Source organism: Leiobunum rupestre, chromosome 8 (genome assembly GCF_980474605.1).
Source record: "Leiobunum rupestre chromosome 8, qqLeiRupe1.1.hap1, whole genome shotgun sequence".
NCBI classification, from domain to species: domain Eukaryota; kingdom Metazoa; phylum Arthropoda; class Arachnida; order Opiliones; family Sclerosomatidae; genus Leiobunum; species Leiobunum rupestre.
The window spans coordinates 23,448,481-23,462,546 of NC_143391.1; the positions used below are offsets into that span (position 1 = coordinate 23,448,481).

Consider the following 14,066-nt stretch of genomic DNA (forward strand, 5'->3'; position numbering starts at 1 on the left):
CAGAAACCATTGATCAAGCTAGAAAATGCAAATCATTTCCCACCTTATAATTAAGTAATTAAGATTAAAACATCGCCAGATAAAAGATGAAATCTTTTATTGGCCTATGGTTTAAATAAGGTGGATATCATACTAATGAGGTGGCTCATAATCCCAGGCATATTTTCTGACAAAAGCGATAGATATAATCATTTTGAATTTTATTCTCATGTTATTATTATACCCACAATATATAAAACCAAAGTTTCACGTTCAAGGGAATTTTATTTTACAGAAAAATCTGCTGTGTACATCAAATAATTTGAAATGTTCAGGGTCTACTTCAGCTTCTTCTTGGGTCGGAGATTGTTCGAGTGACCACATTTGCGCTTACGGCAATTGGTTGCCTTCGGGTGTAGACGAGCGTAGCACCTATAAAAATTATTTATATTGAAATATTAAGAAAATAAACCAAAATTTGTTACGACTCGTACTTTCGGCAAATCATTTTGTCGCAATTGTATTTCTGCGCCAAGATCCTCAAGCTGGGTTCAATAACACCTCCCCTCAATCTCAATACCAAGTGAAGAGTTGATTCCTTTTGAATATTGTAGTCAGAAAGGGTACGGCCATCTTCCAATTGTTTGCCAGCAAAGATCAATCGCTGTTGATCAGGTGGAATACCTATGAAACAAAAATGTGTTGAAGTGGATATAGACTAAAGTAGCTACTTTAAGTAATGTACCTTCTTTATCTTGAATTTTGGCTTTTACATTTTCAATAGTATCAGAGGGTTCAACCTCTAATGTTATGGTTTTACCCGTTAGAGTTTTAACAAAGATCTGCATCTTGCCTGAAATGATACAAGGCTTAGAGTCGGGTTCTAATTGTTACCTCTTCAAAGATTTACAAGAATAGGGTAGAATATATTTTTTATTGCTAAGAAAAGCAATTTTATATTAAAATCTAAAAAAATTTGATTTTCCCAACAATAACACTAAATATCCCAACTTAAAAGATTAAAAATATAAATTTCAAAATCACCAACCTCTTTCAGCTAAGACACGAGGATAATGGAATAAGCGAAGCTACGGGGTTTTCTATCTGAAATCAAAGCGCGTACGAGTAAAGCGCCGCCTAGTGCCAAATATAGCTTTTAAACTGAATTTTCGCAATTTATTTAAAAATAACAATTTTAAATTTATCCTTTGTATACAGTTTTTAAATTTAATGTTTATACTAGCTCTCAAATAATTTATTTTTACAAAAAAATGTTTCATTTCAGCGTCTTACGATTGAACTTCGATGCGTTTCCTGTTTGTCGCTTCGTCGATTCGCCGCTAGAGGAAGATGGTGGTTACCGCCTTCTTTGGCGTTTCGCGACGCGTTTCATCTACCGGCTTGCGGGAGAGTCGTAAGAAATGTCGGAAAGTGAATGAATTTTTCTCATTACTGAATAGGAAAATGTTCGGAGTATAGTCTTCTCTGATCATCGATACATCCATTAGTGGTCTATTCGTGGTTTTCGGTTCTAAATGCGGTGGACAAAGTGTGAATTAGGGACTAAAGCGTATATTCTCCTTTGGTCGCTGAAGAATCGGTTCCAGTGAAGAGAGAGAGAGAGAGGTTTCTGGAGGGAGCCGAAAGCGCTTTTGCGTCCCGCGGACTGTGCGCCTCCTGAAAGTCCGGCAAATGTGTACGGACATCGGCGGCTTCGTCGGTCGTTCGCTGGCGGATAACGATATTCTTTCCCGGTTTATCCCATCGAGAATAATATTTGTTTATCACCATCCGATTCTCCGACACGCTGGATTTTGACACTGGAGAAGGAGCGGCGAACGTTTCGATTTCAGAACTCTAGATGAGATGATTTTGAAGAAATCATGCCAGCTGCTGGCGTTATTCTTATGTTTGTGGGCCTTCAATACAGGTATGCTTTTTTCAAATTTACATTTTTGCTCCTAGAGTGTTACACAGATTCCCTTCCTAATTTTAGAGTTAGTTTTTTAATTAATAGTTAAATCTGAAATCGATTAATTCGTCCCAAAATGAAGGAAACTCAAACCCGGGTAGGTTCTTCAAAACGTCGCTTTTTATCATGGTCACTTTCAATAAGAGGAGGACGCCGGTCAAAACAACGTTTTTGGAATATTACAAACACCTTTTAACGTAAAATTATTAGAATAGATTAAGATTAAAATGAGGTTCTCTTAAAAATAGGTCAGTGTTTGCGAGCGTATTATCGAATGGATAGCCTAAACTCGGAGCATTCGAGCGTATAATCGCGATTAAAAATAAGTGAGAAATGCGTTTCTATTAGCGAATCGGATCGTGTTCTTTAAGTAAAGCTAGCTGTCGTGGTAAACGTGCCGTGTGCTGTCAAAAATTAGGCCTAGCTGCGGAACAACTCTGCAGCAGCGGCTCTGGAGTTGGCCCCCCTCTTCTCCTACACTTTGCTGCCTCCTCTGCTTTCCAGACGATTCGCCTAAAAATCGATAGGTGCCTTGCTCCGCGAACATCGAAATGCCGCAGAAAGTGAGAGAGCTCGCCGCTTCCGAATAGGCCTAGCTCGTACCCCTAATAAGGCCTTATTAAAAAAAAATTGCAAAGTTTTTACGCGTCTGCCGAAATTCCATAACGTTCTGGACTTGTCATTGTCGTCGTTAACTTAAAAATTGTCGTAAATCCGCCGCGCTAGCTGAAAATATATAAACTCCTCCGTAATAAAATACCCGAAACTAAAAATAACTTGAAATAATCTGGCTTATATTTCTTAAATTTGTTTTTACAACTACACCCGAAATTAAAATTCCGCGTGTTCGTAACGTTTTTATCGTCGTAATACGATCCGAATTTTTTCGCGAGAATCCACGCGCGTCAAGCGCATTTTTCCCCTTCAAATTTTTATGTCAGTAGCGTCATTCTCTATAGTTTATTTTACTCTCCCGTATATTTTTTTGGGCTGGGCAAATTTCCCTCAGTTTGGCCTCCACTGACCCGACGCTCGAAACATTCTCAAGGTCTGTTTAGTTACCTTTTGATATGTGCCGGAGAAAGTTGGAGAAGATTTTTTTTTAACCATCGTGGCGGGGTGGCGGGGGGAGGTAAATACTTATAAGATTCGGTATAGAGGGCGGGTAAGTTGCCCGTGGCATTATTTCAAGGGGGGGGACACTCAGGATGCGTTTTTAAATGAAGAAGGTCCACATGATGGTAGCTGGGGGGGGGGGGGCGTTGATTCCAAAACTGGTCCACGTTATGTGTTGGTAACGAAGACGAAAAAAGAAAATTTAAGTTTGATGGGGGTCTATATCCTGACTTATTACGGCCGGATTAAATATATTACACTCGTAATATACAGTGTTATTATCCTGTTTTTTTCGGAGAAGGGGCTTTTACCTATATTTGGTATTCACGTAAAATTTATACAAGATGGCGGCCATGGTTCTAAGATAGGGCGTAATGGGGGGAAAGGGGGATGAAACTAGCCTTTCACAATAACTATGATGACGTCACGAGAATATTCCCTATATATTTTTTTCCGTGAGATGTATCGAGTTTTGTAAATGTAGTCACGGTCGGTTAAATAAATAAATTATGCATTTTAAAAAAAATATTAACCGGACGTGAATAAAATTAATGGGCCTACAGGCACTAGAACAAGGGTTTTCTGAGCGTACATTAGATTAGATAGATATTTATTTACTCTTGAAATATCAATCCCTTTTGAACCAGGGAGGAATTCACATTAAATTAACTCGCGAGATTGAAGTAATCGAAGGGGCAGGATAAGTATGGTATTTTTCAAACCTTATTTGTTTAAGGCTTAGCGTTTCACGTCATAATTACCAATTGGCGTATGCATTTAACCCTATCTCTTTTCCTTGAAAAAAATTTCATAGTAAAATCCTAAAATTCCGTGTATCAAGGGTGTCCAAGTTTATAATTTTATCAACTGGGATTTTCAGTATGTCTACGGGAGAGAAAAATTCGAGGGGATGGTCACTCGTAAATATTTTGTACACCTGATTACTGATTTTTCCTCTCGGAAAATTTAGATTTATATAAGAATTTGGTCAAGAATTTTAAGTATACTTTGCAATTAACTACTTTTTTGGTGTTATTTACCCTTTAGTCCCAATCCCAATAACGTTCTACTTCAGATACAATTTTGGGGGGTAAATTTTATGCGTAAGAAAATTAACTATTGACGTCTTGTCAGGTGATACCAGGACCCCCCCGAGGTTCTATAATTCCTATAAAATCCTATATTTCAAATATTTACTATAACATTCTATATCTTAAGCAAAATCCCAAAAAGTCCTATAAAATTCTATAATTTAGTTATTTTGCCCATTTCAAATCCCGTCACTCACAAGGAGACATTCCGAAGTGGAAGAGACCGATTTTGTTCAAACTCGGGGGATTGGTAGACCTTCATGTATCATGAAAAATCCAAAAGGGAATTTATTCAATGGGCAACCGTTTTGCCATGGCAATTAAAAATGTTTTTGACAACAAAAAATGGAAATTTTCCCATTGAAAATAACATGGGATTCTGACCGATTCCTTGTGAAAAATTTGAACAAATTTCAAATTTTCGAAAATTCCAAAAATAGAAAAACATATAAAAATTGACAAAAAAAAACATCAAAACTGATCAATTTGAGGTCAAAAGCCCATGTTATTTTCAAAGGGAAAATTTAATATTTTGTGTTGTCAAAAACATTTTTCGTTGCCATGGCAAAACGGTTGCCCATTGAATAAATTCCCTTTAGGATTTTTCATGATACATGAAGGTTTACCAATCCCCCGCGTTTGAACCAAATCGGTGGGTTACACTTCAGGATGTCTCCCTGTCATTCTTGTTTATACCTTTGTGATTGTTAGCATATTTTTGTGATAAAATGGTTACTTTCTATTTTTTAAGTGAAGATCAAAGATTTGTTTTGTTTTTAAATGCATGTAAAGTTAGTAAATGAAAGAGCATATATAGTCCTATAAATCGGATAATTTTGATAAAATAGTCCTATAAATCCTATAATTTTGAAAAAAAAGTCCTATTAATCCTATAATTTTGATAAAATAGTCCTATTAATCCTATAATTTTGATAAAATAGTCCTATTAATCCTATAATTTTGATAAAATAGTCCTATAAATCCTATAAGTTTTGAAAAATAGTCATAAATTCTATAATTTTGGAAAAATGTCCTATAAATTCTATAATTTTGAAAAAGTACTATAAAACCTATAATTTTGAAAAATTGTCATATAAATTCTATAATTTTGAAAAAACTGTCCTATCGATCCTATAATGTTGAAAAAAGTCCTATCAATCCTATAATTTTGAAAAATAGTCCTCTCAATCCTATAATTTAAAAAATAGTCCTATCAATCCTATTATTTGGAAAAAATAGTCCTATCAATCCTATTATTTGGAAAAATAGTCCTATCAATCATATAATTTTGAAAAAACAGTGCTATAAATCCTATAATTTCGAAAAAATAATCATCTAAATCCTATAATTAAAAAAATATATATAAATCCTATAATTTTGAAAAAAATAGTCCCATAAGTCCTATATTTTTGGAAATATAATCCTATTTTTCCTATTAAAAATGTAAGATTTGAATGGGGCCCCTGTGATACTGCTACTACTCTAAGTACAAATATTATGTTTTAAAATTAAATATTTCTCATGAAATGCTATTTTTAATATTGTTTTGCATTAATTTTATAATTGAAATTGATATTTTTCGTGAATAGGTTTTTGGTAGTCACTATTCGAAGACATTTTGTAAATGAAAGGAATAGTGATTACACGTGTTTTTGCGATTGTAAGGACATCATTTAAAATCACATACCCTTTTTGACCCTATTTTAAATTCTAGAATGAAAACGTACTTATTTGCATGTCGACCTTATATCTGCGTAGGCAGACTTTGAGAGAAACGAGAGCGTCGAACTTTGTAACGCTAGCCCATAAAAATGGCCTCGCAACATTTTGTAGCGTGCCATTGTCGTTTATTTACAATCGAAAGCGAGAGCGATGGGAAACAGAATGAATTTTAAATACCGTAAAGCCGGCTCTAGGCTTGTTGTTGTTGTACTAGTATGCTATAGCATTTTGTGGGTCTCTAGAGAATGCGGGGGTTTTTTTTTTCGATGTATGAAAAAACTTCTCGTCACAGTCTGCTTGGCCCTTTAATTTTGGACCGCTTTCTCACGCGAGTACTTTTGAAAATGAAAAAAAAAGGGAAACCTGTTTGTATTTTTGTAGCGGCCCAGTGAAGCCATATTACAAGCTTTCTCATCACCGTTGGGTTTTTCGAAATCGTTAATTTAGTACGCTGTATTAAGAATTTATTCATACTTAGGGAGAAAGACTAGGTTGAGATAATTTTTAACGTTTCTTATTCCTCCTTAAAAATCATATATAGTCATTCTCTCTTAAGAATAAATATTGCACGTATACACGGTGTCTATAAGTGCCAAGCTTGAAGTTTAAGCAATAATTCATAATTGACCTTTTACTTTTTACTATGAAAGTCGTGCTTGTCCATTAGCACGGGCTGGATTCGGGAATTTTTAGTTTAACAACAAAATGCGGAAATATTCGAATATTTTTTACGATTTTCGTGATGTTTTTTATATGGGATAATTTACGGGAATATCGCAAACGGCGAGCACGCTTTTTCTAAATTATCGAGAAAGATCTGTTACGTACAGTGTTTACTTGATATAACTGGGAAAGCTAGGTGATAGGTTAAATATACGCGTATTAATTTCCCCTACCCACGCCTTCGCTAGTAATACCAGCTGGAGTTTGACTCGAAGGTAATCGGATGAAGTTGATTTAGTACTTTTGTGTGCCTACTCGAAAAACTATCCTTGGGGTCGAGAATTTGATCAACGTGGGGAGGGGATGGTAGTCGAGAGTGCTTGTAGATAACTTTTAAATGTTATTTATTTAACAATCAACTTTTGGACAGCTGTTTTTGTTTGTGACAAGGCGTATTATTACTTTCTAAAACACCAGACGAGGAAATTGATATAAGCACTTGAAATTTACATTCCTTTTAGTTTAGAATTTTAAATTTTTTTAATATACATTTTAGCCCTTGTTTCACTGGAAATTTCTACATTGGAACTGCTGTTTTTTCCATTTATGGGTGGGTGGTTTTAGGTTTTTGAAAACCGTGGGTTGTAAAAATTTGTCTGTCAACTCCCAAAGTTTTTTTTAAATCTATTATCCTGATTTATTTCCCGATTATTTGCATATAGACATAGATATATTTCAACAATGGTTATCTCCCTTTTAATTTGGTATAACATGAAGTAATAAGAAAGCGCTCTTGAAACGTTTCGAAGTGCGGCAAAGTTGTAACGGGGATTACGGAAAAGTGAAGATCGTCCCACGCTAACCGAAGTGGGGCTATAGCGTTCGAAACCTTGTCCTTAACTATACATTCGCGTAGGTGTATGTTTTATACCAATCTGGAATTGAAGTATATTTTATCTTTTAAAAGCTTTGAACTCGACGTTCAGGAAATGTTAAAATCCTCGAATCCCATTCTGCCGATGGTTTTAACTATAAGCTCCTATGAATGTAGTGGGCGAAGCTAATCACGCTTTTATCCTGGCTAAGTACTCTCCGTTGGTACGCTTTCGTGGGGACTTCAAACGTTAAATTTTAAAAATTGTTTCGATAACCTTTCAAAGATAATTCCCCGTGTTTTATAAAAACTAGATTAAGATTATATTTTTTTCAGAATTACCCCGCAATATATATATATTTTTTAAATCCAACGATTCCCATTTCGTACTTTTTCCTTGAGCATAATGACCATGTTAAGATATACAGGGCTTTTTAATTTGATATGGAAAGGTCACGAAAAAAAATCCACCATTTGATACTGAGAGGGTACTAGTTTTTAGAGCCTTGTAAACCAAATTTATCGAAATTATTTCACAACGAAGAACTTTTTGGTGAAAGGTTCATTTGAACGGTTTTCTTACGATTTGCATGTGAAATAATTTATTTGAAATCGTGAAAATATATTTTATGCTTTTGAATTTAACAGATTAAATCCCCATTGTGAATACATATATTCTGATTTATTTTAAATGTATTAAACAAGTATTAATTAACAAATTTTAGTCACGAAGTATCGTGTCTCTTTTTATAGGGTTATAAGTCGATAATCGACTTGGCCCTTAACACTAAAAAATGTAACATCATATTAATAAATAAATTTGAAATTTGAATTTGAAAGTATGGTTTCTGAAAATTTTGTTATTCTAAGTTTTTTAAGTTTTCATAAAAATGTATCAAAACGAACAAATTTCAAACGCATTGTATAATTGATAATATTGCGCTTCATTTAACTTCAACACATTTGAAAGTTTTTAATATTTATTAGCTCTTCTTATTCGTCTCGTGTTTAAACGCTTTAACACGATAGCGTGAGCTTTTTTCCAATTGTAATTGCTGTACGGGTAGGCGATGTATTGGCGGAGATTTTGTAAGTAGACGCCCTCGACCCATTCATTTTGAATTTAGATTATTACACCATAGTTCGCGCTTTCAATTCGTTCTCACGGAGTAGCGTGATGAATTTAACAAGAAATCCTAATTGAACTGTAGTTCAACGAGATTAATGTGTCGTGCCATTGGTGAATACGAAATCCGCACCTCGTGTGATAAATCTTTTCAGTTGAACAATTTAAATATTCCCTCCTCCTTCCCCCACTTAAATTGTCTCCTCGCTTTGTCCTTGGCGATGCTTTAATTCAATTGTCATCGGCATTGTTCAGAGCCCGAGTTCCTGATATAGTTAGCGCGGATTTACAAATCTTTTCGTTATGGAGATTATCTGAAATTAGAGATATTAAGCCAGTTAAAGGCCTAAGTTTTTTTCTGCCTGTACCCCTTTAAATTAACTTAGTGGAGCACAAATACCCTGGTGGTAGGCCAACCGCTGAACATGTTGGCCTAATTTAAAGGGGGACAGGTGGAAGAAAACCTAGGCCTTTAAACGTAGTCGGGGAAAGTGTAGAAGTATAGACGTATACCTTTGTGCGTACAGCCTGCGTCTCCTACAAGTTTTTCACGCACGTTTTCTGGTGCTGACTTCACCGGTCTAATAGGGTATACTGAAGGATATTTTCGCCGGGGTTGGCACTATTTTACCAGGAAAAAAACTTATTTCCATGGTTTTTTCCACATCTAGTGGTAAAATTCAATAAAAAATAAATAATAAAAGCAGTGATATTCTTTTATTCTCTCTTCTTCTGGCTTTTCTTCATATCTCCTATTTGCAATGACCAAATTAGTCACTTAATAGATATATCAATGATTAATTTAGCCTGAAAAGGGTTTTTTTTCCTGTTTTTAACAGTTTTCCCCAGGAAGTCCTGACCTAATTCAATAATTCGTGCCACTATCGGGTGCTAAGACATCACCCACGCATAATTTTGTTTTACGGAACCCTTCTATTTTAAATGGAATTGTTTATCTTGACCGCTGCGTAGTACTAACCGTTATGGAACATATGTTTTGGATTGACCGGAATGCGGTCCGATAATGAATTGAATTGTCGATTGCGAAAAACCAGACTCGAGTGTCAATGGAGATGCTGGGAATAATGAAGACGAGCGAGCGTGGAAAGGCCGGTTCCGTTTGCGCGCCGGTGCGCCTAGATCGGGGTGCCGCTGGAGGATCTTGTCAAAGAAGTAAAGGACCATTATGTGGCAGCGAGCGGCGTCTTCGTCCACCCAGAAGGAATCTTCTTGTCTACACGGGTCCTACCAGAAAAGAGAGGTCTTTTCTCTTCAAAGATTGCCCCATGAAATATTCATACCTTTCCAGTCCGCCATTTTCTCTCGGAGTCCGGGCCGACCAACGGGGAAATCCCTCCTCTCCGCCAACCATCCTTCTCTCTATTATACCGCCAAAGTGGAAGGTTAGCCGACATACCCGTTTACCGTCGACTAGACCCCCGCGACCGCCTTTGTCGCCACTGCCAGATCATCATTTGGCTAACCTCCCCTTCGTTACTTTATGGGCTTTTCTCCGTGGTTTTGGCCACATGCCTCCGTTTTTATCCCCATCTTCTCCTCTTCCTCCTCTTCATCCTCCTTTCGTGGCCTCTCTCTCATTTTTTGTCCGATCTATTATCCTTCGGCCGCAGTCCAGCGCCCGTTCCTCAAAATGACCTCTAACCGGACAGCGGAGGCGAAGGAAGGAACGGGGGTACAGTCGGCGTCAGTCAGAAACGAATGACGTTTCTCCATCGTCGCCTCGACCGCCTTCGATCACGCGTTTCTCGCTAGATCAACGCCAGTTTGCATTGTTATCGGAAAAGAAGTTTTTTTCTCCTTTTTTTCACTATATTCTTTTCCTTCGGGGCGCATTCTCTTTTGGGCCGCCTGGATATACAGTCTCTATCGCTGGAATTCTTTGTTGACTTTTAGTGGCGCCTGAAACAAAAATTAGCTCAGTTTCCATATCTTTTGAATAGGCGTGATGCGCCGGGAAAGACGCTTTTACGGCGATTAGTTTTATCGCTACCCTATAAACAAACTGGTCAATTTTGCCGCCTACCAACACACACGCTCCCTCTCTAGCTCCTTTCATCTCTTTTCAATTTTGTTTGCCTGCTAATATTTTCCGAGGTTAAGGGTAAATGTAATTTGGTTACGGGGGGGGGGGGATGGCTGCCACTGTATTACGCCCATCCCTTTACCTAGTTTTGTCTACCCCCGGACTGGGCCTAATCAGGTTTACCTTTACTAATAATCTTCTATAGTGCACTCGCGTATAGACTATATTTTGGTAATATTTTCAACGCCAACGTATTTTGATTTTTTTTTTTTCAGGGTTGAAAGCTTTTTTCCATAAAAAGGAAATCGATCAATATTTTTTTAAATAGGATAGTTTTAATTTTATTGAATTTATTGATTTTTAAACAATAGCTATAATTGAATTCAGGGTTCGTACACAGCCTGGAAAAGTCCGGGAATTTGAAAATGTTTCCAAAAGGTCAGGGAAAAGTCTTGGAATTTGAAAATGTTTCCAAAAGGTCAGGGAAAAGTCTTGGAATTTGAAAATGTTTCCAAAGGTCAGGGAAAAGTCAGGGAATTTGAAAATGTTTCCAAAAGGTCAGGGAAAAGTCTTGGAATTTGAAAATGTTTCCAAAAGGTCAGGGAAAAGTCTTGGAATTTGAAAATGTTTCCAAAAGGTCAGGGAAAAGTCTTGGAATTTGAAAATGTTTCCAAAAGGTCAGGGAAAAGTCAGGGAATTTGAAAATGTTTCCAAAAGGTCAGGGAAAAGTCAGGGAATTTGAAAATGTTTCCAAAAGGTCAGGGAAAATTCAGGGAATTTGAAAATGTTTCCAAAAGGTCAGGGAAAATTCAGGGAATTTATTTTCGGAAATTTTGTACGTACCCTGTTGATACTCTGTTTCTATCGATTATATAACGTAAAATTAATTTTTTATTAAATTAGATTAGATTAGAACCTTTAATCTATTTTATCATTTTTATTCCACCATTGAAATACATTATGATTTAAATCAATGATTTTCTTTAAATCACTTGGAAGTTTAATGATTTTCTGTAAAAAATAACTTTAGGTGATTTTTAAAGAAAAACATGAAAATAATGATTTTATTAAAAAAATCGGTTGATTTAAACTATAGATTTAAATATTGATTTAAGCCAATCCAGATTGTTTCGCATTTCAGTGTCATTTCGATCAAAATTATCTCAGCCAAAGCAGTAGCGAAAACGTGACCAGGTAATGTTGTATATGGTCTTTCGACTACTTACCACTGGGCTCGATATTAAACAACATAATTTAAAAACGGGTGGGGGCTGCAAAATTTAGGGGGAGGAAAAAGGAGTTCGGAGCGACTTTTCCTGGGAAAGTGGAGAGGATATCAGGCGTGCCTTAATGATATTCCCGTTCATGCGTGTAAAGATATTTTTTCTTGTTCCCGGGTGGAGCGATATGCCTCCGTCGCCCAAATTAAACTACGGGGGTTGTTTAAACAAAACTTACCAAACCTGGGCTGGACGGGAGGAGCTGGCTCCGAGAAATAAAAAACTCAGCTTCTACATTTTTGGGAGGGCGCAAAGGTGAATCCATAAAACCGCGAAGCCTTGATTCCCGTCGAATTAAACCTTCAGACCAGTTATAGTCGAAAGACGAAATATTTTCGGAACTCTTTGAATATATGCTATTTTATAATTTAATTTCTTGAAATGTCCTATAACGTAACATACGTTTGAGTTTCTGAAATACTTCTTTAGCGCCATATTTCTCATGATTAAATTTTAATTTATATTTTTTTTAAAAGCATTATTTATTTTAACCTAAAATTGGCCCTATACTATACTAATATTTTAAAATTTTGTCTATAGCTTATCTATTTTATATTTGAAAATTTTATTTCTATATTTATCCTATATTTGAAAATTTTATTTCTATATTTATCCTATATTTGAAAATTTTATTTCTATATTTATCCTATATTTGAAAATTTTATTTCTATATTTATCCTATATTTGAAAATTTTATTTCTATATTTATCCTATATTTGAAAATTTTATTTCTATATTTATCCTATATTTGAAAATTTTATTTCTATATTTATCCTATATTTTAAAATTTTATTTCTATATTTATCCTATATTTTAAAATTTTATTTCTATATTTATCCTATATTTTAAAATTTTATTTCTATATTTATCCTATATTTTAAAATTTTATTTCTATATTTATCTTATATTTAAAAATTTTATTTCTATATTTATCCTATATTTTAAAATTTTATTTCTATATTTATCCTATATTTTAAAATTTTATTTCTATATTTATCCTATATTTTAAAATTGTATTTCTATATTTATCCTATATTTTAAAATTTTATTTCTATATTTATCCTATATTTTAAAATTTTATTTATATATTTATCCTATATTTTAAAATTTTATTTCTATATTTATCCTATATTTTAAAATTTTATTTCTATATTTATCCTATATTTTAAAATTGTATTTCTATATTTATCCTATATTTTAAAATTTTATTTCTATATTTATCCTATATTTTAAAATTTTATTTCTATATTTATCCTATATTTTAAAATTTTATTTCTATATTTATCCTATATTTTAAAATTTTATTTCTGTATTATCTAATCGATATTTTAAAATTTGATCTCTACATATATCTATACTATATTTTAAAATTTGATCTTTACATATATCTATACTATATTTTAAAATTTTATTTATATATTATCTTATATAATAACATTTTGAGTTCTGCATAGTCCTATAAATTCAAAAAATAAACCGATTTTTTCCTATAAGAGATTTAAAATTTTTGCTTGGCTATCAGATTTTGTATCGAGGCTGACGGCGTTGTGTTTCGAAGTTCTCTGTTGCCTTTGAAATAAGATTTGTCATTGAAAGTTGCAAAAAACTAAAATTCCCTACCGCCTAAGGTTTAACCTTAGGCGGTTAAACTTTTACGTAAATGTTTGAATATGTAATTTACGTTTAGTTTCTATTCTATGGGTGAAATAAACTTACGTTCGTTATTTTATAGTCAAAACTATTAATCTGTTATTGAGAAATTTTCGATAGTAAATGAATGATAAATTGATAATTGATTTTTAGGCTTGGCACCTGTGAGGAATAGGTCAGCCAATTTTTAATAAAAAGCGAGGGTATTTAAATTTATCTTGATAATTTTACTATAGTTCTGTGATTATTTAGTTCAACATTTTTAAACCTTGTAGTTTCATCGTTGCAATAAAATGTTTTTTTTTTTAATTACAACATAACCTGAAATGACATAACAATGACACCTTTATACTGAAATAGAAGTTGAAGTAAATTGTAAAATTTAGTCAGGGTTGCCTGATTTAAATCGAATTTTTTTTAATATGTATTTATGAAAATGTCTAATAGCAATTAGAAATTTCAATTGAGGTAAAATTCAATTAAATTTTATTAATAAATAATAATTCAATTTAATAAAGATAAATTTAAACTATAGTGTACGTTATCGCT

General features: G+C 34.0%; 2 protein-coding genes across 4 annotated transcripts in view; one reads left to right on the forward strand and one right to left on the reverse strand.

Annotated features, from left to right (window-relative positions):
• Window positions 1-244: 244 nt before the first annotated feature.
• Window positions 245-1,148, reverse strand: RpL40 (ribosomal protein L40). The gene is made up of 4 exons (XM_090156972.1): window positions 1,028-1,148; window positions 725-832; window positions 474-663; window positions 245-411 (listed from the first exon to the last, which is right to left on the reverse strand). The coding sequence occupies exons 2-4, from the start codon at window positions 825-827 to the stop codon at window positions 318-320; spliced, it is 387 nt and encodes a 128-aa protein (XP_090013098.1). The 5' UTR covers window positions 828-832; window positions 1,028-1,148; the 3' UTR covers window positions 245-317.
• A 182-nt stretch (window positions 1,149-1,330) lies between these two features.
• Window positions 1,331-14,066, forward strand: part of LOC149932805 (uncharacterized) — a 185,647-nt gene continuing 172,911 nt past the window's right edge. For all 3 annotated transcript variants that reach the window (XM_090156968.1, XM_090156970.1, XM_090156969.1), the window contains exon 1: window positions 1,331-1,909. In XM_090156968.1, coding sequence (XP_090013094.1) covers window positions 1,846-1,909 — 64 coding nt within the window. In that variant the 5' untranslated portion in view covers window positions 1,331-1,845. The remainder of the gene's footprint in view (window positions 1,910-14,066) is intronic.